The sequence below is a fragment of the Saccostrea cucullata genome, unplaced genomic scaffold, assembly GCF_032062105.1.
Source record: "Saccostrea cucullata isolate Sc308-1 unplaced genomic scaffold, CSIRO_AGI_Scuc_v1 ctg514, whole genome shotgun sequence".
Classification (NCBI taxonomy): Eukaryota; Metazoa; Mollusca; class Bivalvia; order Ostreida; family Ostreidae; genus Saccostrea; species Saccostrea cuccullata.
This window is the reverse complement of record NW_026920771.1, coordinates 148894-173591: the sequence shown is the minus strand read 5'-3', so window position 1 is coordinate 173591 and position 24698 is coordinate 148894. Positions and strand designations below refer to the sequence as shown.

General features: G+C 32.5%; 4 protein-coding genes and 1 long non-coding RNA gene across 5 annotated transcripts in view; 4 read left to right on the top strand and 1 right to left on the bottom strand.

Moving 5' to 3' along the window:
- The first annotated feature begins 588 nt into the window (after nt 1-588).
- Nucleotides 589-2095, top strand: LOC134257447 (uncharacterized). Its single transcript, XM_062740069.1, has 3 exons — nt 589-741; nt 928-1031; nt 1967-2095. The coding sequence occupies exons 1-3, from the start codon at nt 626-628 to the stop codon at nt 2092-2094; spliced, it is 348 nt and encodes a 115-aa protein (XP_062596053.1). The 5' UTR covers nt 589-625; the 3' UTR covers nt 2095.
- A 3123-nt stretch (nt 2096-5218) lies between these two features.
- LOC134257436 (protein FAM221A-like) lies at nt 5219-11953 on the top strand. The gene is made up of 8 exons (XM_062740058.1): nt 5219-5393; nt 7715-7793; nt 8057-8151; nt 8424-8614; nt 9775-9987; nt 10939-11049; nt 11373-11485; nt 11683-11953. The coding sequence occupies exons 1-8, from the start codon at nt 5317-5319 to the stop codon at nt 11815-11817; spliced, it is 1014 nt and encodes a 337-aa protein (XP_062596042.1). The 5' UTR covers nt 5219-5316; the 3' UTR covers nt 11818-11953.
- A 1924-nt stretch (nt 11954-13877) lies between these two features.
- LOC134257426 (uncharacterized) lies at nt 13878-16226 on the top strand. The gene is made up of 4 exons (XM_062740048.1): nt 13878-13996; nt 14310-14406; nt 14657-14846; nt 15277-16226. The coding sequence occupies exons 1-4, from the start codon at nt 13914-13916 to the stop codon at nt 15321-15323; spliced, it is 417 nt and encodes a 138-aa protein (XP_062596032.1). The 5' UTR covers nt 13878-13913; the 3' UTR covers nt 15324-16226.
- Nucleotides 16227-17110: 884 nt separating this feature from the next.
- Nucleotides 17111-18573, bottom strand: LOC134257531 (uncharacterized). Its single transcript, XR_009989939.1, has 2 exons — nt 18394-18573; nt 17111-18114 (listed from the first exon to the last, which is right to left on the bottom strand). It is a non-coding gene; the product is annotated as an uncharacterized LOC134257531 (long non-coding RNA).
- A 3778-nt stretch (nt 18574-22351) lies between these two features.
- Nucleotides 22352-24698, top strand: part of LOC134257410 (uncharacterized) — a 61555-nt gene continuing 59208 nt past the window's right edge. Inside the window, exon 1 of the mRNA XM_062740024.1 lies at nt 22352-22732. Within this exon, the coding sequence (XP_062596008.1) occupies nt 22697-22732 (36 nt within the window). The 5' untranslated portion in view covers nt 22352-22696. The remainder of the gene's footprint in view (nt 22733-24698) is intronic.

The following is a 24698-nucleotide window of genomic DNA, read 5'->3' as shown; positions in this document are numbered from 1 at the left end:
CTGGTAAGTAATAAGTAAGAAAGGAATTGTTTATGACAGAATACAATAACATGCACACTGTATACACGTACATGACAATTTGAAAACAAATCTCTGAATTTTGCAAATAATGTTCTTTGAGATAAGAAGTCTTAATTGAAAATAATTAAGACTCGACACTAGCTTAACACAGACATATAATTGTATTATTTTAGTTATTTGGCGTGAGTACAATTAGGATGTTGAAAAACCTTTTCATTGTCTGATATTTCCTCCTCCATGGGGCCTGATCCCACCTCTGATGTTTTGGAGATCCGTGTTTGCAATGTTCCTATTTTGTATTGTTTTATGGACTTATGATTTTGAACACTGATTTCTCCATATGCTTCATTCGATAGATAAAATGGTACAGGAAAATATTTGTGTAATGAATAGTTTGTAAATCACCGTTGTTAAGTTTAATAATTATTGCAACAAATTAAAGATTTTATTTCAATAAATGTTTTACTTGATTCTTTTGGCGGTAAGTTTCATAGATATTTATTAGGATGTAGATATTTATTATCCATTTACTAATTTTCATTTTTCTTCATTTTCCAACAAGGTCGGACGTCGAACCCAATCAAGTGGCCTAATATTTAATCAGATGAATGAAATATTTCCAGAATATTCTTTACCAACGGAATGTCCGAATCCTACAGACTGTAAAATCTGCCGAGAATTTCTGAACAAGGAACAAACCAACGATGATTCTTCAGACTTGTAAGTTGGGCGAATATGATGCTTTTATTTTCACGATTAAAGGAGATGACAACTGTTATTTATAGATTTGATATGGATTCATTACAGGTACTGAATAAAAAGTGTATTTATATAATATTTTTAAGTTTAATGGAATCGAAGTCAAACTAAGAACAACTATTAAAGGTTGTTTTCTCTATATTTTAGGTCCTTGATGCAGATTTTGCTAATTGTTGGAATAAGTATTACCAGCTTTTTAGCCATTCTCTTCGCAGTTCTATTTTTGCGTCTACGGTGGGAAAAAAGGCGAGGTAACTCTTGAAACTCAAAAAGAATTTTTCGAAAAATTTACAAATTACTAGGTAATTCTATATTACCTGTTGAGAACACTAAAACAAAACGATCTCACATTTAAAGGTGCTGAATTTAGCCACTGAGATAACAGTCATTAGGATGAAATATTTTTTTTTTATTTAAACAAAATTTTATTCACATAAAGTGAATGGGATCAGGCCTCAGGCAAAGCCTATTTTAGCCCTCTCCCTGATGAAATATGGAGCTAAAGGTCAAATTCAAGGTCTTAAAACTAATATAAATTGGGCGCAGAACAAACACAAACCTCTAAAAACATCAGAAATGGGAGCAAGTGTCATAGAAGAGTATCTTCTGCCGACTTGAAATATCCACAGATTGCTTCTTGTCATAACCCGGAAATAGGAAGAATCCAAAAACAATGTATAACGTATGAATAATATTTAATAACAATATTTATGAAAAATGTCAGACTTCATGTATTTGCTGAGAAGATCATTGTCATTGTATTGACTATTAAGTTTACGGTTAAAAATGATGACATCAAACGAGGCTGTGGATTTTCTTGTTTCATCAACTTGTTTGTCAGCAGCTTCCCTTGTTTTAGAAATTTTTTTGGATGTAGAGCATATTCTTGTGTATTTTACCAACGGGGTGACATAAACTATGAGTAATAATGGGACATTGGTATATGAAAAAGAAAATAAAGCAAAACTCACTGAAAACTCAACTCCACTGAAACTTATCATCCAAACATCACTGACTGGTTCCAAAGAAATTGACCGGATTAGACAACTCTTCGGATAAGACAACACTTTAATTTATTGAATTTGACTTAAAGTTTACATAAAACGTTTTTCAGAAACCATGTACACAATATCCAGATTATAAAAGTTTCACTGTATTATTTAGTTGTTTTCTAATGATCATACAGCTAGCTGTCAGTCTCAGGATCCTTACTATCTGACCGTCCAGCATGAAGGAAATCGAAATACAGAGGGGATTAATGCTGAAGGAGCCGAAAGAGATTATCATTCTGGCAATGGCTTCACACCCATTTGATGAATGCCATGATGATGGATCACACCCATCTGACCACTGCACACTATGTAAAGAGTTGTTATATCTGCTATTCTTATATGTATGCAGTCAGAGTGATTAGGCATTATACCTGAACTAAAGAGAAAAATTGAAATATACCATACATTATGTGATCAATTTGTTTACACTGTATTCTTTTCGTAAGGCAAGGATGAATTACTGGTAACTGTACACTTTATTTGATAGCACTTTTCTCATTTTGGATGCTGGTTGTAACAGGGCTGGAAAACATCTGTCCCCTGAATTTTATCTAGTCAGGTGCTACCCCCAATCGGCTGTATGGCCACCGGAGCTTGAATCTTTTAGAAATCTAGATTATAATGAGGAGGTAGTTCTCTACAAAAATTAAAACTTTATATCAATTGAAGCCAAGGGAAAGTTCAAGTTGGTTTTACTTTAAGTGTACTTGTCTATAGTTTACCCCTGAAGTTTACTTCTGAACTGATGAGAGATGCACTGCATGGATAGGATATATCATAAAGTCATGTAAAAAAGTTCCCATTGAGGCAATGGTGGTTATAGACATTAGTTACTCATAACATATAGGTGATTTTATGGCCCACAGGCCTCATGTTTTTTTTTTTTTTTTTTTTTTGTTTTTTTTTTGGGGGGGGGTTGTTTTTTGTTAAAGCTATATATGTGTGAGCTAAAAAAAAAATAGAGATATAAGATTGTAGATATAAATGATATATATCATGTTTTTTACGTTCAAATTATTCAAATTTTCAACTTGAATAACCTCACGTTTACTTACATATGTACTTCTATCAAGTTGTAAATTTTGAATTTACTAGGGGAGGAAAATCAAAATTTACAACATTTACCTCCCCCTGGTAGATTCAAAATTTACAACTTGAAAGTAAGCTTGATTTTTAAACCGTATCTGTTATTTAAATATGTGGGGTGGGGAAAATAAATCTGTCAATTTTTGTTTTAAATTTTTTTTTATATCTTTGAAACGGATTGATTTAATGTGTTTAATTACAGAAAACTCCTATCTTATTAAAAGTAATATAACAACAAAAAGAGAGGTACATTGTAGTTTCATTTAGGTTATCATAATGTATAAGAGTGTAAGTAGCAGAATTTAGTTTCACAAATAAAGACAAGGTTTCAAATGCCTTTTTTCAGAGATGTGTATACACTATAAAGGCCTTGTAATTAATATTGTTTGTCAAAAAAGATGTGTAAATAAATGTACTTTTAATGTTCGTTAACTTTATATTTCATGTAACAGTATTGTTATTTGTCAATTAAAACCATGATGAGTTATTTGATTTTTGATATGATTCCCTCATTTTAACTTCAAGTAAATTCCACGGTTTCACGAGTGAAATACTGTAGAATTGTTTTATTAATCAAATAAATATTATATCTTGTCGCAGTGTGTTGGGAAAATCAAAGTGATATAATTAATCCACAGTGTGAATAAAGAGCATATGTGTTGCCAAACTCTCAACTTTTCATGATTTCACAAAAAGTGCTGTAAGAAATACTCCCTGGCGTTTTAGTTTAACGTCCCTCTCGAGAATTTTTCACTCATATGGAGATACCACCACTTGCTATTGCCTGTGGAGAGCTGCAAATTTTGTCCTATACTCGGCACTCAGGGCCATTGAGAATTTAGGGATCTTTTTTGTGCCAGAAACTACTGCGACACGGGACCTCTGTTTATACGGTCTCGTCCTAAGAGCCAGTCTCCACGTCCCATAATTACTGTAGATCCCTGACATTTTAAGATTTAAAGATTTTGAAATATATGATGATTTGAGATAATAAACAATATTTTCAAGTTCAAAAGGCCATTCTAACAATACAAATCAGAGCAAACAGGGACCTCTAAATCACCAGAGGTTGGGTCAGGTGTCATGGAGGAGTGAGCATCCCCTGTCGACTGGACACACCCGCCGTATGCTTCAAGTCATGATCGGAAAATAACGGAAAAACCGTCCACAATTCAGTGTGTAAATAATGGACTAATGATTTGTATGAAAAAAGTCAGTCAGCAATTTACTTAATGATATGTTGTATTTGCTGACAAAGTCATTTTTCAGCCATACAACTTACGAAATCATAATTTAAATGAAACTGTTGATATTCTTGTTTCATCAATTTGTATGTCAATAACTTACCTCGTTTAAGAAATTTTCATACATGTAAAAAGAGCATGCTCTTGCATTTCAAATTAACTGAGAGATATACAGCCCATATGCATGTGGTAAGGGTATATTGTTGTAAGGGAAATTTACAATTAGAAAGTTATTTATTCATCACATTTACCATACTAAAGCTTTGTTTTTAGATTACCGTTGATGTCCTTTCTGGTAAAATATCCAAATATGAAACAGATGTTCAAACTCTGTGGTATCTTTATTTTAAGCTCACTTGGATACATTGTGTCTACATATGTATGGAAATAACTGTTGTTAATTGATAGTACGTCGTCGATAATCTAAATGTCGAATTGAAGGCCACAGAAAGTGTTTTCTTCTCATGTATGATTCTGAATAAGGCCTGCTAATAACGGGACGCAATTGGTACCCACGGAAATTCAAACAAATTGTAAGAAGACCTGGATTTTAAAAAAAAAAACGACTTGGAAATTGGCAATCAGAAACTCTGTCATCTTTTTAATATCAATTTGAGTATCCAAATCGGCATGACTTAGACCATTTCTCGAACATATTGTTGCACAATACTCCTTACGTTGTTAATATTTTAGTGAGGAGTAAAGAGAGATGCTTGGTAGAACATTTACTGGAATCTGCTGGGTATCTATGTTTGTAAATTAAGGGTTCTATGAAATTTCAGATCTAGAATCCAGTATTCGCAAGAGTGAAAATATTTTAAAAAAAACTGTCCAATTCGTGAAATAAATTCGATATTCAACTACAAGACATATCTTCTAAATCATTATATTAAATATGCACTCACTAATATCCCACAAACCATAGGCTACGTATGCAGCATCGATATCTGTATGTTTGCTGTGAATTTCAGATTCGTAATTAATACTAACCAAAGTACGTTGACATTTAAATTTCATGCAACAAATACAAGAGGAAACGCCTAAATGTATCACAGTTTAAATTTAAACTGACGCCCACAGTGAAAATCGATAAGAAAAGTATAATCCGTCGTTAATGAAAACAACTTTAATGGCGGACGACTAGAAGCTTACAAATGGGGGAACAGCAGTTTAAACTCAAGTTTGACGGGGCAAATGCAAAAGCAGTAGACGAGTATTTAGAGTACTCAAGGTAGGTTTCTCCCTTTTTTTATTACAATGATCTTATTTATCTTCATTTTAGATAATTCAGCTGATTGCAGATGTGTTCTCTCACAAGAAAGATAACTCTAAAACCGCCATTAATTTTACTAAATTTTTTTAATTAAAATGTCCGAATGTTTTCACACAGTACAAAAATAAGTACGGGGAAGTTGTCCTAGATCTCGATTCTTTGAAGTTTTTGTTTTCTTCTTAATATGTATAAGTATATTGTGACATGACCCGGCGAGTTTTCCTTTGAAGTCAAGCATACTGTAACTGCGATACAGAACACTTTTTGTGGGCGTTTCTTATGCAAATGAGCAGAAACTGTACTGTATCTGCAAAATATCAACGATACAGTACGGTTTATTTTTAGCGATGACGGAAAGCTGTATCCGTATACAGACATACCAATCGTTCAATTCGCCATAGAACTGTTCGTATTTACTCAAAAATTTAGGTGAATTAAAAATAAAATTTTACAACGTAAAGGTATTAATGTCGGATTCAAAAATTTTAGAAAGGAGGGAGTGGGGCAGTTCACAAATTATTACTTTGAACCCCCCCCCCTAAAAAAACCAAAAAAAAAAAAAAAAAACAAAACAAAAAAAAAAAAACGGAAAATCGTATTGACTATTCCTTGGGGGTAGATTTATAATCAACCAACACCTATGTGCGTCATTTCGTTACTTGTTGATGAATTAAAAACCGTATGTTTACAAGTTTAGAAAAAAAAATTAAACGAAAAAGAAAAAAACTCAAAGGTGGGATGGGGCACCAGTGAGTGTTGTATCCCCGTTTGGTTACTCTACATTTTAATGAAAACGTGAAGTAAAATACCCCCACCCCCTTTCCTTTCATCTGCTTATTTCAATTTTGTGTATGACGACCGGTGGAGGACATTGTCGGACATTTCTCTCAGAATCTACGATCTCCCGAAGCATTTTTGTTTCAAAAATATTCCCACATGATTCTTATATATCAAAATGTTTTGCATTAAATCATAGCTTAAACTAAAAAAAAATGTCATCAAAAGATCAGCAAGAGCTGCATAGAGAAAAAAAGCCCTGCGCAATCAAATCTAAATAAAAATTTTTGGAAAACAAATTAATTTATGCATCTCTTAAATAATTTTAAAATGATAGATACCTGCACGTCCATCTCGCTCTGCATTTCAGTTGAGAATGCTTAAAATGGGATACTAAATCAACTTTCTGAAAATCATCTGATTGGTTGGGAGGTATACACCCAAATACGCATGTAAATTAGTGAGGTCCTTAGAAAGGTCATGTCACAAGTCATTTAGAATACTCGTTTCTTACTGTATCAGAGATACAGGGCGGGGCCCGGCTTATCGCTCTCGCCTCAAGCCCCGCCCTGTATCTCTGATACAGTAAGAAACTCGTACTCTAAATAATACTTATAATTACGTCTTTAATATGCATTTGGCATATTTTTCATACATTTTCAAACATGAAATACTTGTAATCCACAAATTTTCGTTTTTGTATACTTCTAAGGCACATTTAAGGCATGAAATTCATTAAAACTAGTTTCAAAACATTGATATAAATGTGTTTTAATAAACTTGACTGACTCCGTCATTTAAAGCCATTAATCAAGTATATATCCGCTTCAATCCTTAGAGCATAGCATTGATTTTCAGAAAAAAAAAGTTTTTACGATCCTTGCTGTGAGTAATGAAGTTTTCCACAAACATGTCTCTTGAAATTTGGACCACATTCAAAGCTGACATCATTTATTTGATGGAAATGTTTGGTGAGGAGATTAAGGCCCACAGCTACAGAAAAATCACAATTTAAAATCGTACACAGTCCTTAAATTTATCCTTGCTTCAATATAAATTAATTATTCGATTAAACAAATGTTTTTCTTCGGTATATACATAGTTATTTATAGTCCCCTATCGGTGAAACCTGATGGGACTGTTCGTTTCCTCTCTGTCTGTCCGTCCGTCTGTCTTTCCCTCTGTCTCACTGTCTGTCATCGATCTGTCCCACTTGGTTTTCCGTACTTTTTTGTATATACCATAACAATCTGTCAAACTACATGTATTTTTCAGAGATATATACATATAAAGTATGTCTTAAATCAGTTTTGGGTATTTAAGACTTGTGATGCTGTTGGCGTGTATTGCTAAAGCAAAGCAAGCATACCTTTATGTTTTGGCCACATATTAATTCCTCACCCCATCGCACCTTCTCGATCATTCACCTAAAAGAGTGATATACTCCTATCCATCCCCTCCCAAATAAAAGTGTTTTTGTTTTGTCTTTTTCTGGTTTTTAGGATTGTGGGTGACGACGATGGGGGAGAGCTATTCACACCAGAGCAGTATGAGGAATACAAGAAAAAAGTCCTACCGATGGTACATTTTTATGACTATTTCTCTTTAACTCTTTTTCAAATTTGTTTTAAAATTCGCTTTAACTTTGCAGTCTTTCTGCTGCGTTCTGTACAGAAAATTTAACAAAGACTCGTACTAAAATCAAGTGAAAACTAGCTTCTTCATTGTTATTTTAAAATATTTCTCATCTTTCTAACGAAGAACTAATCAGTTTAAAAATATATGGATAACGTATCTTACCCTGAGAAAATTGCACAACCATGGAAAATTTGTCATCTACATAGAGAATGAAGAACCGTCTGTATACCGCTTGGACTGGGCCAACAGGAATGGACTGTAAACTAGTAGGACCCGAAACACCCTGCTTCTGCAAACACAGGTGTGAATAAAATTTTATCTACTTTCTTCTGCAGTGTCTCTGTATAGCACACCATCACAAGCTGTTCAAAAACTATTCAACCCATTAATCTGAATAAAATTTCTATCAAGTTTGTTCTGCAGTTTTCCATATTGCACACCATCACAAACTGTTCAAAAAACATTCAAACCATGTATTTTTCTGAATAAAATTTATTTCAACTTTTTACCACAATTTCTCTGTATTGCACATTCCCATCAACTATGCAAAAATATTCAAACCATTTTCTGCAGGTACAAACAGCACAAGACAGACTTCGAGGTCATACCCACAGAGAGACCGATTCTCCTCCCTTGTCGCCAGAAGGGGTGCAAGTGTGTGTCCTACAATTATATCCCCATGAACGGGGGTCAACCCATCCGATGCACGTGCAAACATACGTCAGAAGAACATTTCGAATTCGAACCATTCCTCTGCAAGCGCAGTAAGACATGCACAAACGGTTCTTCAAATTTTAAAAATATACATATATTAATTACGCATATACTGCCCTTGAAGATTTCTAGAAAATGAATTCGAATGGACACATTTTTCACTTACCAGTAATTGCATGTTTCTGCATGGATCTTTTCATTTTCTTTTCGATGACAAGCCAACTTGTTTTTGTAGCGCAGACAGGAGGTTTGTATGTGTAGTGTGTGATTTTCAAGTTGACTTTTGTTGTGATTTTTTCTTTTCCAGTTTCATCTTTAACAATAAAGGACACGGAATTTTACCTTGTGTTTATCAATAACCCAAATGATTTTGATTTTCTTTCACTCGATCCTTAATATTTCCACTTTTGTTTGCTTTATCTGCTCACTTCAGAGCACTTTAGCTTGAAATTTTGCTTATTATCCATAGTGTATGTTTGTCCTTTAAAACGGGCAAAGAAATGTTGAAACAGTTGGATTAATTTTTATAATTATATGACCGGAATATCAAATTAAATGTTTCTATATGTAATAAAATGGTTCCAGCGTTAGGATTTGAAAAGTTTTTTTTATGTTAAAAAAAGTTTTCGAAAGCAGATATAGCTTCTTTTCAAGATGAGCGACGTCTTTTCACAAGCATAATGATCCTTTTACTTGTTTGTGTTCATCAATGTTCACAGATATATTATGTATAAAGTAGATTCAAACTCTCCCTTTCTCCATGTGCCTTTGTAAAGAGCGGAAACTTGTTGGTCTTTTTTTTTATTTGGTATCACCCCTTTAGATAAACGTTCAATTTTCAGTAGATACTTCTTTACTTAATCATAGAATACATATGTACATGAATGTATAATCTGGAACAAAAAATGTAGATTACACGTGAATCAATCAGGTTTGTGTTTGTTTTAATCCTAAGTATTTGCTTAAAATTTTTCAAATACTAGTACATGTAATTTGTTTCGTTGATTTACCCTATGTGCTCCTAATACTAGTATACTTAGGCCATTACATTGTTTATGAAATATATATTCTCGGTCATAAATTTTCCTTTAAAAAGGTATTTACTTTGTGCAGTAAGAATTTTTCTAGAAAATACTCTTGATGGACGAACTGTTATCCCTGTTTTGTTTAATTTTCTTTTTTTAAGTCCCCATTTCTATTCTTTCATTAGGAGGTTGCACGAAATGTGCAGGATTTAAGAGTTCCTTCACTTGCGGATGTATGGCCCCCGTAAAGGACCATAAAATGATCGTAGAGACGGCCGAGGAGAGAGAGGCGAGGGGACACCCCGTGGGGGAGTCAACACCCTACGCTGCCATGGGAGGGATAACAGGGTTCTCCTCATTGGCTGACGGATATCAGCGATTAGATCCCAGCGGAAAGGGTAGGTTGTATAGCTAATTTGTGTGAAATATTGAATAAGTACAGTACTGTATACTGGCATTTTTGAAATAGTCATTTTGTTGAGATACACAGACGTTTTTTTTCTCTCTTTATCGGCAGTGGTAATAGCATCATCATTTACTTTTATGGTATATATATTTTTTGTATACATCTTTGTTTAAAAAAATTAGGGGATTCAGGAAAAAGGGAATATCCAAATAGAAGTACAATTTAAATTCATAAAAAAGTTTGGATATCAAAGAAGAAAAATTTTGATTTGCCTTTTATTGAAACCCCATTTCCCATTTCATTATATATTTAGAGCTGCATTCCAAACAAGGGTCAATTTTTGTGGATGCAGTACAGCTAACATTTTACAACAGATGACATTTTAATATATTTCTGTCTGGAATTCATGTCAAGAATTTGATTTCTAGTTACATTGAATATTTGAAGAGATCTAAAATCATCAAATTAATATATACGTACTGAATTTATGCAAAGACTTTTATTTCACTTGCAGAAATTTTGCATTTGTATATTACAAAGCCCATGTAATTCATTCAATATACATGTAAATTAAAATGATGAAATCGCCTTGGTGTTCAATAATTTATTTACACGGCACAGTTTTGGCTGGCTCCGCCCATATCTAAAACTTGACTTCAAAGAAAAACACCGCAGCCAAAAATAATATATACTGCATTGGTATAAACTATATAGTTGTACAAATACAAGCATTTTTTTTTCTCTTCCTTGGCAGTGTACTAGCTTCATCTTTTACCTTCATAGTATATTTTTTTGTATACCTATAAAAAAATATGGGATTCAGGAAAAAGAGCATATCCAACTGAATAGAAGTACAAGTTGAATCCATTAAAAAGTGATTTTTTTCACTTGCCTTTTATTACCGGTAACACCCCTTTTCGCCATTTCTTATATATATTTTTAGGTGCACCAAACAAAGGCTTTTTGGAGCAGTCGATAACATCTAATGACAACCCATTTTTGCGGTCCAATGTCCAAGCCATTAAAGCTCATCAAATGAAAAAAGAAGGCAAAGGTATAATATTAGAAAAGAAACAAAGTGGATATAAAAATAATATTATATATATTTTGCTGAAGAAATAAGAATTCTGTAATCTGTATATAGCTAAAACAAGCGAAAACTAATTTTGCAATGTATTAACTACATGTATATATATAACATGAAGCATTTTGTAATATAATATAGGATGGCGTTCGATTCCATTGATACACGTGTAGTTTGAACTTTTGCATGCTACGAAAGTACGAAGATTACGATAGTAATAGAGGTACAATAAGTCACCTCTGTAACCTTCTTAAGTTTATTCTTAAAGTACCGTTGCTGGACTTTTCTAACAGGTTTAACAAACCCAGATGACGAAATGTTTGATGACATCACAGAGCGTGTGTCTCAGATGAGAAGACCAGGAGAAGACGATATGGCGTACTACGAAAGACGTTATAATGAAAGGGTTAGTAACATGTCCAGTGATTGACATGAAAAAAAAAAGAAAAGAAATCAGACGGAAATTTACTAAATGAGAGAGAGAGGGAGAGATCAAAATGAACAATATACTGTAGCATTTCTTTATGACTAGTTCAAGTTAATGAATTACCTCAGTTTCAATTTAGTCAACTTTTTATTTTGTGATTGATACATGTATTTCAGCAACAACTTGTCCCAAGCAACAGCAATACACAAGGGTTGGACCACAATTCCCTTCGTCCCGGAAGTCGAAGAGCCATCGAGGACAAGCCTGGATCTGGACGTAGACCAGCGTCAAGACCGACCTCCAAGAAGTGAAAATAGAGACACAGCACTGTTAAAAACAATTTATATTTATTAAAAACAAATATAAAACCATGAGTGAACATACTAAATTATGTGTAATTATGGCATAAATTGTTATATAATCATGTTATACGTCAAGAAACTTGAGGAAGAGTTTACTTGTACCCTTTTTGTTCAATAAAATTGCTTTACACTAAGTATTGTAATGTTTTATGCATGTTGTGTATATTTGTAAGATATATTGCCTTATACAGGTATAACAAGATAATTTTGTGAAACATTGATACCTCAGTCCGTATGACAGCTGGTGGTGAATTGTTCTTGCGATCGGGTGCAAATATTAAGCAAACTGTAAGGTCAAGAACAGTTAATTAAAAACAGACAAACACATGGACGAACAGGGCGAAAACAAAAATGGACTACAGCCGAATCTTCGATTTAAAGGAGTTAAAAATGTTGTTTTACAAAAAAAGGACTTGCCTCAATAAATATACACCTGCACCTTTGATATATCAAAGTCCTGGCACCAACTGTTTAAATGTAATGGTCAAGGTCAGCGTTTTTTTAAATAGGTCAACTTCAATGTCAAAAGTGTTGGTATCCACTTAAAGGCCTTGTCACAAAGAATACAACTGTGAAATATGAGGTCATGACTACTAAATGTTAAAAAGGTTAAAGTTTTTTTTAAAAAGTTGGTGAAACTCAAAATGGCAATTAAGGTCCAAAATATTTATATCCATGGAATGGTCACCTGTCACATATTAAAGCCGTACACCTGTGTATTCAATTTTTTATGAAATATTAAAAATCCAGCACCAACTATTCCAAATTTATACATCTGTGAAATATATATATTAAAGTCTAATGTTAAAATATTTTTTAGAAGTTAAAGTTTTTTAAAAGTTGTGAAACCCAAAAGAGAAGTCCAAAATATTTATATACATGGACAGGTCTTGTCACGATGAATACACATGTGAAATATGAAAGCCATAGACCTACTTTTCAACGTTATGACCCAAAGAATTTTGTAAATTCTTGCAAAAGTGGGCAAAACTCTAAATTCAAGGTCGAAAGGTAATATACGTTGGTGTCAAAGGAAATACCTTGTCATAAGAAATACATGTATGAAATATTAAGCCAATTAGCTCCAAACAATCAAAAGTTATATGGGCAAGGTTAAAGATTTTGTGGTTAAACAGACAGAGAGACGGGAGGACAGGACAAAAACTACATCTACATGATCCCCAGAATCTCCCATTACATGAAGCATAAAAAAGAATTGAAGAGACAAATAATTATTGCACGCATGCATTAATCGAATCGTTGCACACAATATCATTCAACTTAAATAATAAGTTAGGTCATTGTTGCACTAAATTATTTACGGGTTTTTGCCCGATCATGACAAGGAGCATACAAGGTGTGTGACACACCAATCAACAGGGGATGCTCAATTCTTCATGACAGATGATCCACCTCTAATGTCTTAAAGGTTCTGTCTGCTCTGCTCACGATCTGTGTTGTTTCAAAGGACATTTAATTTGAGCTTTAGGCTGTTTGTTAATTCCATTTTTCATTTTAAATAATGTAAATGTTTTTTTTTATTGAAAACTTAATTTGTGTTATTTACAAAAAAAAGTCAATATTATTTTTTTTCATCAACTAATTAGTCTTAACATACTCTATATTCATACATGTAATTTAATGTCGCGATAACGTTATATTAAAATTAACAAATTGAAATGTGCTTCGATAAATAAGTAGGCCTATAGTACAAATACTTTGTAGGTTTATTACTTTTTTTTATTTTGGTTCGGACTTTGAAAATATGACGTCACAATCGCATTTGTTGACGTAGGATTTCTCTGAAGAGGTGGCCAACATACTTATATACCATAAATGGTTCAATTATCTTTCCTAATAATTTTACATTAAAAATATTACTAAACAATGATATTAGATATCTTATTTTAAAAAAATTTAAGGCATTAAAATTCGTTTCCTGATATATGTCGTTCTTAAAATAGATTCCAAGAAAGCAATGCTACGCATGCGCCATACTGTCTTGACAACGTAAGTTGAGTTGGCGGCATTTGTCAAAATTCAAGATGAATAAGAAGCAGTATATCACTCTGTTATTGTTGATTCTCACCATTATTGTCTTTTTCAACCACCAGGAGTATTTCTACTGGTAAGATGTAATCTTGTTTCGAGAATATTAAGTACACTTTAAATGATAATTTAAGTCGGTAAAATTCGGGTCATTCCCACTTTCTCAGTTTTTAAAATGTAGATTTTTAGAGCCCTTGTCGCCAGTGAATATGATGAAAAGTTATTAGACACCGGAGAATGTGAATTTAATAGATGGAACAGTACTGATAATTCACTCTTTGCCACTCGTCTTTGTATACATAATTATCTTTTTCTTAATGCATGCATACAGTAGACAACTTGACTTGTTCATACATGTGTGGTTATTTATTCTTTCAAATATTTATACACAGCAAAGAACCAGAGCTATCATACTGGGATGAGGTGAAAATATATCTAAATGTTATGGAGAGACCAGCTCCCTGTCCAGGAGACGAGGAAGTGGCAATGGTAAACATTTTCTAGGCCTATTCATTGTTCAAACTTTAAAGTACCCTAGCAAGTTTACAATTTTGAGTTAAAAACATTGAAAAATAATAAGCCGTACACTACCTAATAAATGATAAGCTTGAAATTGTGAGGTAACTGCATTAGCTTTATTCAAGAACGTTTTTATTTAGAACTCTTAAGTCTTGTTTCTTAGAAATATAATTTAGCACATTTTCATAAAACCAACTATTCAAATTTAATTTTTTAACAGATGGCAATGGAGATGTCGGGGTATGTGGCAGTGCTTGCAGTCTTACATCTGCTGTTGAAATACATGTTTCAGCGATTTGAGAAGTGGCTGCAGGGCTGGCTGATGAGGAACTGGATGCTTGTTTGGGGACTGATCTTTCTACTCATGTACTTTTGGGCTGCTGCCCTTTGTACTGGAAACTCCATCATTAGTATGTAAATTACAACAAAACTTTAAATATGTATAAAATATCATTTCATGTAAAGGTACATACAATTCATTATACCCCTCGCTTGAAAAACGGGAGGGTAAATAGTAATCGTTATGTCCGTCCGTCTGTTATCTCTTATCCGCAACTCCTCTCATACCACTAAAGGAAATTTAATGAAACTTTCACAGTATCTTTATTACATATTGCCATTGTGCACCTCCTATTTTACTTTTGATCTGACGTATATTTTGGATTTTCCAGAGCAAAACATGGATACTGCCATTATATTTATGTTGGGCGGGGGTATTATTTAGTGAGCTCATTGCCACAGTACCTCTAGTTTCCTTTCTGGAATGTGAAAAAGCAAGAAAGATGTGCATGTATTAACTATAAAATTTGATTCTCAAATCAACTTTTTGTGTGATTTTAGGATTTCTAACTCCTTGGAACAAAGAAGGTTGTCAAAGGCAAGTGTAATCAAGAATTTACAACATCGCTCATTCTACAAATGGTTTTGTGATTCTAACCCAACCCAATTGCAAGGAACAAAGAAACAACGCCATGTATACAGACCTGCAGGAATCGGGAATTCGCATCAAGAACTACTAGTACCAGGTTAAGTCAGGGACTTAATATTAACGTTAGTATTTAGGTCTCTTGTTAAGCAATGCCAAGTTTGTTAACTTTCAGTCGTTTTAGATCACAATATTTCTGAACTTTTCAGCTGGGTTCTCTAGAAATATTTTTGCCTAGATTTAAACAATTTGCATTTGAAGACATTTGCATACGTAGATCATGTTATATGAAAATTGGAGCTTCAATCGGGTACACATTCAAGAATTACTAGTAATTGTTCTAGGTTATATTTATTTCAACAAACTATTTGTGATATACATTTTTAATCAGTATTTAGAGGAACCAATATACAGTACTCTTTTTATCTTTTTTGTGTAAATTTATTTTTTCTAAAAGTTCTGTGAACAAAACTTTAAGGTTTTGTATTACTCAGTACATGAGTACATTCTTTTATACAACATCTATTTGTTAATGTTATATACATATATACAATTTCTTTTTACAGATATATGTTTTAAGTAATACATTTTGTAATGTTTTAATTTGTTGAAACTTTTCTAAACTGTGATAAAATTGTGATCATTTTGTATGTTCGCCAAAAAAAAAAAACATTTACTAGTATATCAAATTGACAATGTTTGTTAACATTATTTTTCTGTGATATACACTGAATAGAATTTGATGCAAGATTAAATGCGTTATAATTTCTATTTTTGAGAAAAAAAAATTCATTTTACAATATGACAACCGGTCACTTACTACAGCTTAAAAAAAAACTAGGTAGGCAGCAATTTAGTGACATATATTTAAACAATAAAATGCTTTCTTTGTTTGTTATTACTGGAATGAACGGAAGCAGCTGTTGCAGAAAAAAATACATAACCCGCGTAAATATAATTATATATATATATATTTGCAATATAACAAAGAAAGACATTTTATTGTTTATATTTATATCTGTTTAAATTATCATTTTAAGTAGGATTAAAAGTATTAATTATTGTGTTAATGATGACATCTTTGTACGTTTCATTGAACCACATCAATAAATTTGCAATGTAGTTCATGCAGTGATGAACGCAATGGGTTTTCTTAAGAAATAAAGAAGAAAATATTCAATGGATGTAAATATATGTAAGTATAGTCTCAAGCAAACATACGATAAACAGGCACAGGAACTTGCGTTTTTGAATGTAAATCCTGCATGTCAAGGTTTTGTCAGAACCTGGATGTTTTCCTGTTCCAGTGTACATGTAACTGAGCTAAAACCCACCGAATCCTTGTAAGAGAGCAAAAACTTGTGATTTCTGGCTTTAATACTAGTACCTGTACTAAGATTTTCATTTTTTTTTTCAAATACACTCATGGGCTATCTAGGGTAAAGCTGACAATCTTGATATGAATTTTGTTTTAAACAATTAAGATATGTAATGACTTGCTCAATTATTCCCAACCCATTTGAAAAGCAACCGACTCCCGTCAGCTAAGACCATGCCAAACCCTTGGTCATTTCTTATATTGATAGAGCATACGCTTTAGATTTTCTGATATATTAAAATTTGTGTGTTGTGATTGTGTTGAACAATTGGTCAAAAATTTAAAAATGGCAGTAATGACAAAATATGAGAAAAAAATCTTTACGGGATAATGCACTGCTTAAATGAAATGATTTTGTTTGGTATCGAAAATGGAAGGAAATTGACATTACAGTTGATGGATATTTTTCTCCTTTACAAGCTGAAGATCTAATATAAGATTCACAGACATGTATGTGCCTACATGTTTCTCAGTTTTCCTTAAGAAAGAGAATTGTCTTTTCCAAAACTCATAGTCATACACACCTCACAGTTCTTGGACAAAAAAGAGGTAGCGACATCTTTCCTTTGGAATTTATTATCTAGCTTGCTGACATTGCTGCAGCAAGTTTAAGACTTCAGAGCACAATCTCCTTTTAATTTAAGGAGTTCATTTCTCAAAATTGTGAAACCTGTAAGCATGCACTTTTCATCTGAAAATTGTCTTTTTGTGCAATTAAACTGAAAGTAGAGATTTCTTAAGGCTGTTTGAAATTGCCAAAGACAGCTTTTCACTTTCATAAGTACAATACTTTTTTGAACTTGGTTCAAAATTCATTGTGTCCCTGATAAAATTAAGAAACTGTATTCCTGATTATACATTTATACTATAAGATATTTCAATTTCTCACTAGAGGTCATGCTATGCAATCTTCATTTGCATAGCACACACTCCGGTATAAAATTTAAAATGGTCATGATGTCTTTCAAAACGACATTTCATCAAAATAGACTTTTTGTCCCTCAAATTGTGTACAAAGTACTGACTGTACTTTATATTCCTATACTACTTTTGATGTACGACCTTGACTTTTAAAATTTATTGCCTTAAAAATCACCGTATAATTATAAGCACTTTCTGTGACCATTCACCTGAAATTGGCAATTTTTTTCCCCTCCAAAATCAAATTTTTCACTGCAGATGCATTTGACTTTTATCCCTCCATGATGCTAACTATTTATGCAATATGGAAATCCTTATTCAAAAGTTGCCTGTCACTCTTTATGTTATGTTTACATTGAGGTAATTTGCACGAAAGGTCACTGCATAAGATCTTCATCCATGCGCAATACCTAAAGGAAGATAACAACTATTTGAATAATTCACAATTTCAGCCCTTGCAATTCATATTAGTAGTCTCATCATTCCAGCCTCCTTCTTTTAGAAGTTAATTAAATCCTCTAGTTTTATTAAATCAGGTATCAGTTGGTCTCCTTTCAGTGACAAAAATCCAAATCACGCATTACATGAACAATGATGTAGGGCTGAACTAATGGATCATATTTCATAAACTTGACCATTATTAGACCCTATATTGGTGTACCGGGGTATATTGTTTTCATGCATCAATAGTTGACTTTTAATGGAATAATATAAATCATTCATCTGCTTTTACACAAAAAATGATCAAATTCATCATATTCAAAATGAAGTAAAAAATGACATGGATGTGTTTTGAATGTGCCTTTAATGAAGTTACTTCTGAAGATTGATGTAACACATACATATAACAGATGCCCAAAATTGACACATTCTTGAATTATAACTAGTAAAAAGTCCAACAGATTGTGGCAGGTTTACATCTTTAGCTTTGTACGCCTCCAGTGTCTCCTCTTGGCATTGTATCTGAAATGAGAAGAAAATACATTAAAATCCGACTTTCAACTCTGACAGCTGCTATGAAATCATTTCAATTCTACAAAAATGTTAATATTATCAACATGTATCTCAAACTTGAATTCACAAATAGTTAATCTGATTGCCAGTTCACAATTTTTACAACAGAAGTAAACATGAAAAGAAGATTTTGCGAAAACTCCATTTTCAAATTACTATTAACTTCAGGATTTATAGATATCAATGAAGATATAATAGCATACTCGAAAAAAAAAATATATATATATAGATATATAAACAAAGAAGACCTCATCATCAGTCTAGCTACTTAATTTTTCTCCTGTCGATTTGTTTGCAATTCTATAAATTAGACTGTTTAGATGAAATTAAATAATGTATGAAAACAATGCCTGTATAAGGAGGGTAAACTCCAAAACATTGGACAGTAAACTCAAACACAGAAAAATTCTTCAGTTTAAACCATCTGGTCATTTTTCAGCCACTTTGAATTTTTTCAGCATGAGAAATATGGTTTTACTTTGATACTTTATGTGCTTTAAATGGTCAATAAAATGCTGAAATTCAATGGCCCCCAGGCAGGGCTTGCCCTGCACTCACTCGCGTGGTTCCCAGACCCCGGCAATTTTTCCAGTATCTCACGAAAGGGTAGTTTCCCCAAAAACTTAGATTAATCCCTGTTAATATATAAATTTTAATAACTCCCAACTACTGCCATATGAATAGTAAGTGTTTTCACTTATTTCAGATATGTTGTAGTTCAAATATTTAACCTAGAAAATCTTATTGTGTCTGTCACTTCATCAATTGAAGAAGCAAATACATGTACCAGGTATATATGAAGGGGGCTAGGTATACATGTATTACATTTACCATGTAAAAACCAGAAGTCTCTGTCGAGACTGTAGCTCTACTGGTTTATACTTAAAACAAAGGAAGAGAAAAGTAGCAGTTGGGACTTTTTAAATCAGCAATAAATAGAAAAATGATCCTTGCCACTCATCAAAATAAAAACCAATGCACATATATTTAGTATTACTTGTGTGCCAAGTTATACTGAAATCACAAAACTGCAGGAGGAGTATTTTATTTCACAGAAATTTCTATTTTTAGTAACCATGGCAACATTGTTCATTGAAGTCAAAAACCGATGCACAGAATTATGTATCTTAGTATAGTCTACTTGTATGCCAAGTTATATCAAAATCAGACCAAAACTGTAGGAGGAGTAGCATTTTGAAAGAATTTCACAGAAATTTCTATTTTTAGTAACCACGGCAACACCGTTTATCGAAATCAAAAACCGATGCACAGAATTATGTATCTTAGTGTAGTCTACTTGTGTGCCAAGTTATACTGAAATCGGATAATTAGGAGGAGTAGCATTTTGAAAGAATTTCAAAGAAATTTCTATTTTTAGTAACCAAGGCAACACCGTTCATCGAAATCAAAAACCGATGCACAGAATTATGTATCTTAGTGTAGTCTACTTGTGTGCCAAGTTATAATGAAATTGGACCAAAACTGTAGGAGGAGTAGCATTTTGAAAGAATTTCACAGAAATTTCTATTTTTAGTAACCACGGCAACACCGTTTATCAAAATCAAAAACCGATGCACAGAATTATGTATCTTAGTGTAGTCTACTTGTGTGCCAAGTTATATGAAATTGTAGGAGGAGTAGCATTTTGAAAGAATTTCACAGAAATTTCTATTTTTAGTAACCACGGCAACACCGTTCACCGAAATCAAAAACCGATGCAAAGAATTATGTATCTTAGTGTAGTCTACTTGTGTGCCAAGTAATATTGAAATTGGACCAAAACTGTAGGAGGAGTAGCATTTTGAAAGAATTTCAAAAAATTTCTTTTTTAAAAGCAACACCGTTCATCGAAATCAAAAACCGATGCACAAATTTTATCTTAGTGTAGTCTACTTTTGTGCCAAGTTATATTGAAATCAGACCAAAACTGTAGGAGGAGTAGCATTTTTTTTCACAGAAATTTCTATTTTTAGTAACCACGGCAACACTGTTCATCGAAATCAAAAACCGATGCACAAAAGTATGTATCTTACTGTAGTCTACTTGTGTGCCAAGTTATATTGAAATCGGACCAAAACTGTAGGAGGAGTTGCATTTTGAAAAATTGTTTACAGACAGACAGACAGACAGACGGACGGACGGACGACGGACGCATTACTATCGCATAAAAAAAAAAAAGGACAGTAAAAGTATTGATTGAATTCAATTCTATTTCCTCTGATTAAATATTTATATGACATTTGATTTTTATAAAGTAAGAACTCCAATTTTAAACAGATGTACATTTGTTATATGTATTTTATTTGTATCTACTTTTTGTCCCAGTATCTACAAAGGGCTTTTTAAAAAATCACAGACACTGTGGGCTAACATTAGTAACAAATCTAGCAGTGGGCTCCTAAATTTGAAATGTCAGGACTCAGCAGCCCACATGGCTCGTGAAAATTTCAGTGAAGTTTAAACCCAGGTTCATTTCATTTATAAAATATACGATCCGCCGAAAACATTTTCTCAGACTGTCAAAATTTGCTTTCATTTCGTGCACTTTAAAATCTTTAAACTTTAAAGTCCTGGAAAAAGATTTTCTTTTCATCGATATTGGTGAGTACTAGAAGCATTGTGCTACTGATAATGCTGGATTTCAGCATTTAGTTAGGTTTGCAACTCCTTTCAGAGACAGCGAAATTTCCAGTTTTTGTAATGGTCCTGAAATATCAAAACCATAAGAAAAGCCTGGAAAATGTAAGATATTTTGAACCAATTCATTGAAACACAGCATCTTTAACTTTCAGGGGGGGGGGTTCCTATCCATATTACTCTCTTTCTCTGTTATTAAAAGGGTGGTGCAATTTGGATTTTAAAAACACTCTTTGATTCATTGTTAGATTAAATAATTTGTACATAAAACAAATTGTAGTCTGTAATGCTGCATGTCATGTCGTATGACAAGTACCTGATAGTGTTTCCAGTTTTCATTCGAACCCACTGGGGGACTGGACGATTTTGTTTCTGTTTCTTGGCTAACCGCATTTTGGTTCTGTAACTTTTATGGGCACCCTGAAACGGTTCAACGAAACATTCATTAGGACTACTGCAATATACATTTCTTCGAGGAAATTCGAACATCATATAAACATTGAATAAAAACGCCTTTTTTCTCGTCATCCATGAGCAATCTTCTAAAATCATAGCTTGTTTGATAATTTTATTTAATGTCAATATGTTTTAATCATGTTTTGTTGACAAAAATGCAGATAAACGTCAATGTTTTTTATCTCATACCATGTTGAACTCCTATCAAATATGGCGTCCAACCGGAAAAGAAAGATTTTGCGACAGGTGCGCATTTGTTTACTATAAAAATTTGAGAAGAGAAATTTAGAAATTAGTTCATAATTCACATACAAGCAATAATAGCAATATTCTTCAATAATTTCATGCAATTTCATCAACAGCGTTAAATTTACTGCGGGTTTCTGCATGACAACGTCGTCTGCAGCGGATGAATTATTTAGATATTTATACAACTTATTCAAAGCAATTTGTATAAAATTTAATCATACATGTGTAATGCAGTATTTTCAATCAAAATCTTTTTCTGGGAAAAGGCATATGTTAATGATTAAGATTAAGCTTACTGATGTTTTTACGGGTTTACTTTCTTGCGCATGATGGCATCTTTAGTTGTAAATAGTCCTTGGTCCAAAATAAAGCACGTTAGCGCTTGATAATCAAAATAGCATTTAGCGGGGATTTAAATCGAGAAGTATTAGAAATCGCACTATGTATTATTTCAACTGATTAAGAATTTCAATGTAAGGAAGGGATAATCAGAAATGTGTCTGCGACAAACATTTTTCGATTTTAATGATCTTAGGAAAAGCTCAGTTTAGTGAGTTTAATCAGAATGGCAGTTTTAATTAGTACAGGTCTAGTATTTTCTTTGGTTTCCCATTGATAAAGATATGGCTACTGCATGTGGAATCGTTCAGCTGTTATGAAAATATGCCAATAGATTTACCATGTGGAATTCTGACAGTGAATTTCAGTTTGATCTGGTAAGTCAAAAAGTTGGGGATAGTCCAAACATTATTTGCGTTTAAAACATTTTAAAGTTTAAGACAAATAATGTGTAGAGGAAATGTTCACACAGAAAGCCATGAAAATGTTCTGTCAATTTCATTATAGTATGCACTTTAAAAAAGCCAACTTAAAAATTATGAATTGACAAAATCATAAATACAACATTATCCCTACATTATTCTGATATCAAGGTGCCAGAAATCTCTAAAAACAAAATGCATACTGAGATACAAAAAATTAAAAGTCAAGTCTAGAGCAAATATTTCTTCAGACATTTCTTAAACCACCGTTACAGCTCTCGTAAGCTATGCCATTGATTGACTATTGACTATTTAATCTATAATACTGGTAAATGCTAGTGTTATCTCGTACAAGAGGCAAAGCAATTCAGATATGTTGGAGATAATGGTTCAAAAGGTCTTAATTTTGTTACATTGTACAGGTGTTTTTGTCCTTTCAACTTATCATGCTTATGAATACGTAATATACAAAGGTTTTTAAATAAAATACGTAATATAGTATACCATAGTAAATCAAGATGGATTTATTATAGATATTCATTCCTTATCTAAATAAATAATAACATTATGTGACATTCACAATCTATTATTTATTTTAACCCCCTGTCTTCACATTGAACTCTGATGTAATTATTACTAATTAAATAATTTTGAAAATAATCATAATGACAAGTAGAATTTAATGTGTAGTTTATAGGTGTTGGGAAAAAACAACTACAAGTTCTACTTTACAAGCAGAAGAGTTTGCCTAGTTCTGGTTTCTAAGTAACCATCTTACACATACCGTAAATGTAATGATGTATAATATTTGACATCAATGAACAATTGCTCAGAGAAAGAAAGAAAGAGAAAAGAGGGATTAGGAGCAAAGGTGAATTAAGAGAGGGAGAGAGAAAAGGATAGAAAGATGGGATGGGATGCTGACAATCAAAAAGATAATTCTTAAATCCAATAGTTATATATGTAAAAGAAATGAGACAGTGCTTTGAAAAAAAAAATTTAAATTGGAAAATATCTATCATCTTTGAAAGCTAGTATACATTAATTCTCTTCTTTCATTTCCTTTTTGAAATGCAAATGATAATCACTGACTATTAGAAATTGTATAGTTTGTGTTCTTGCACTGAATAAATTTATTTTAGCTACATGAATGTGATCATGAATAGAACTGGAAATATGAGAATTGTGATTTTCTCCTACTTGTCTGGCTTTAAGACTTGAGTTTGAAGATTTTACCTTGACGGCATTGTCAATATTAAGCCACGTTTACATACCTTTAAACCTTCTTTTCAAAGATAACACTTATTTTCATGAAACACTATCCCACATAGAGACTATGCAGGGATATACACAATCTTTAAAGTTCAAACTTTTGAGTATTAGGAACACATAAATGTTTTTGAAGTTTTTGAAAAAGAAACAATTAAGTCAAATATAGAGTTGTTTTACAAGGCTGGTAAATAATTTTTTTAGATACAAATATATAGAAGTCTTCTTAGTAAGAGCAAAATGATTGTGCTGATATTTAAAATTGTGGATGATCTTCACAAAAATTTATCATGTTTCATTTAAAATCATTTGCAAACAAACCATAATTATATTCATCCATCAGGATTATCCCTACCCATACCGAAAAAAGTTATAACTTAATTATAACTTTTGTAACTAAAAAAAGTTACAAAAAAGTTATAACTAAGTTATCGGAGTTTGGAACCGCATGTTTTAAGTGAGGTATAATTTAGTGATAACTTAGTTACAAAAAAGTTATAACTTTTGTATAACTTTTCATCTTTTATTCAACATAAATACAGCAAGTGCATCAAAGTTACAAAAAAGTTATAACTACAGAAAGTTATACTTATTAAAAGTTACACAAAAAGTTATAAAAAAGTTACAAAGTTATACTTTAGTTATACCCAAA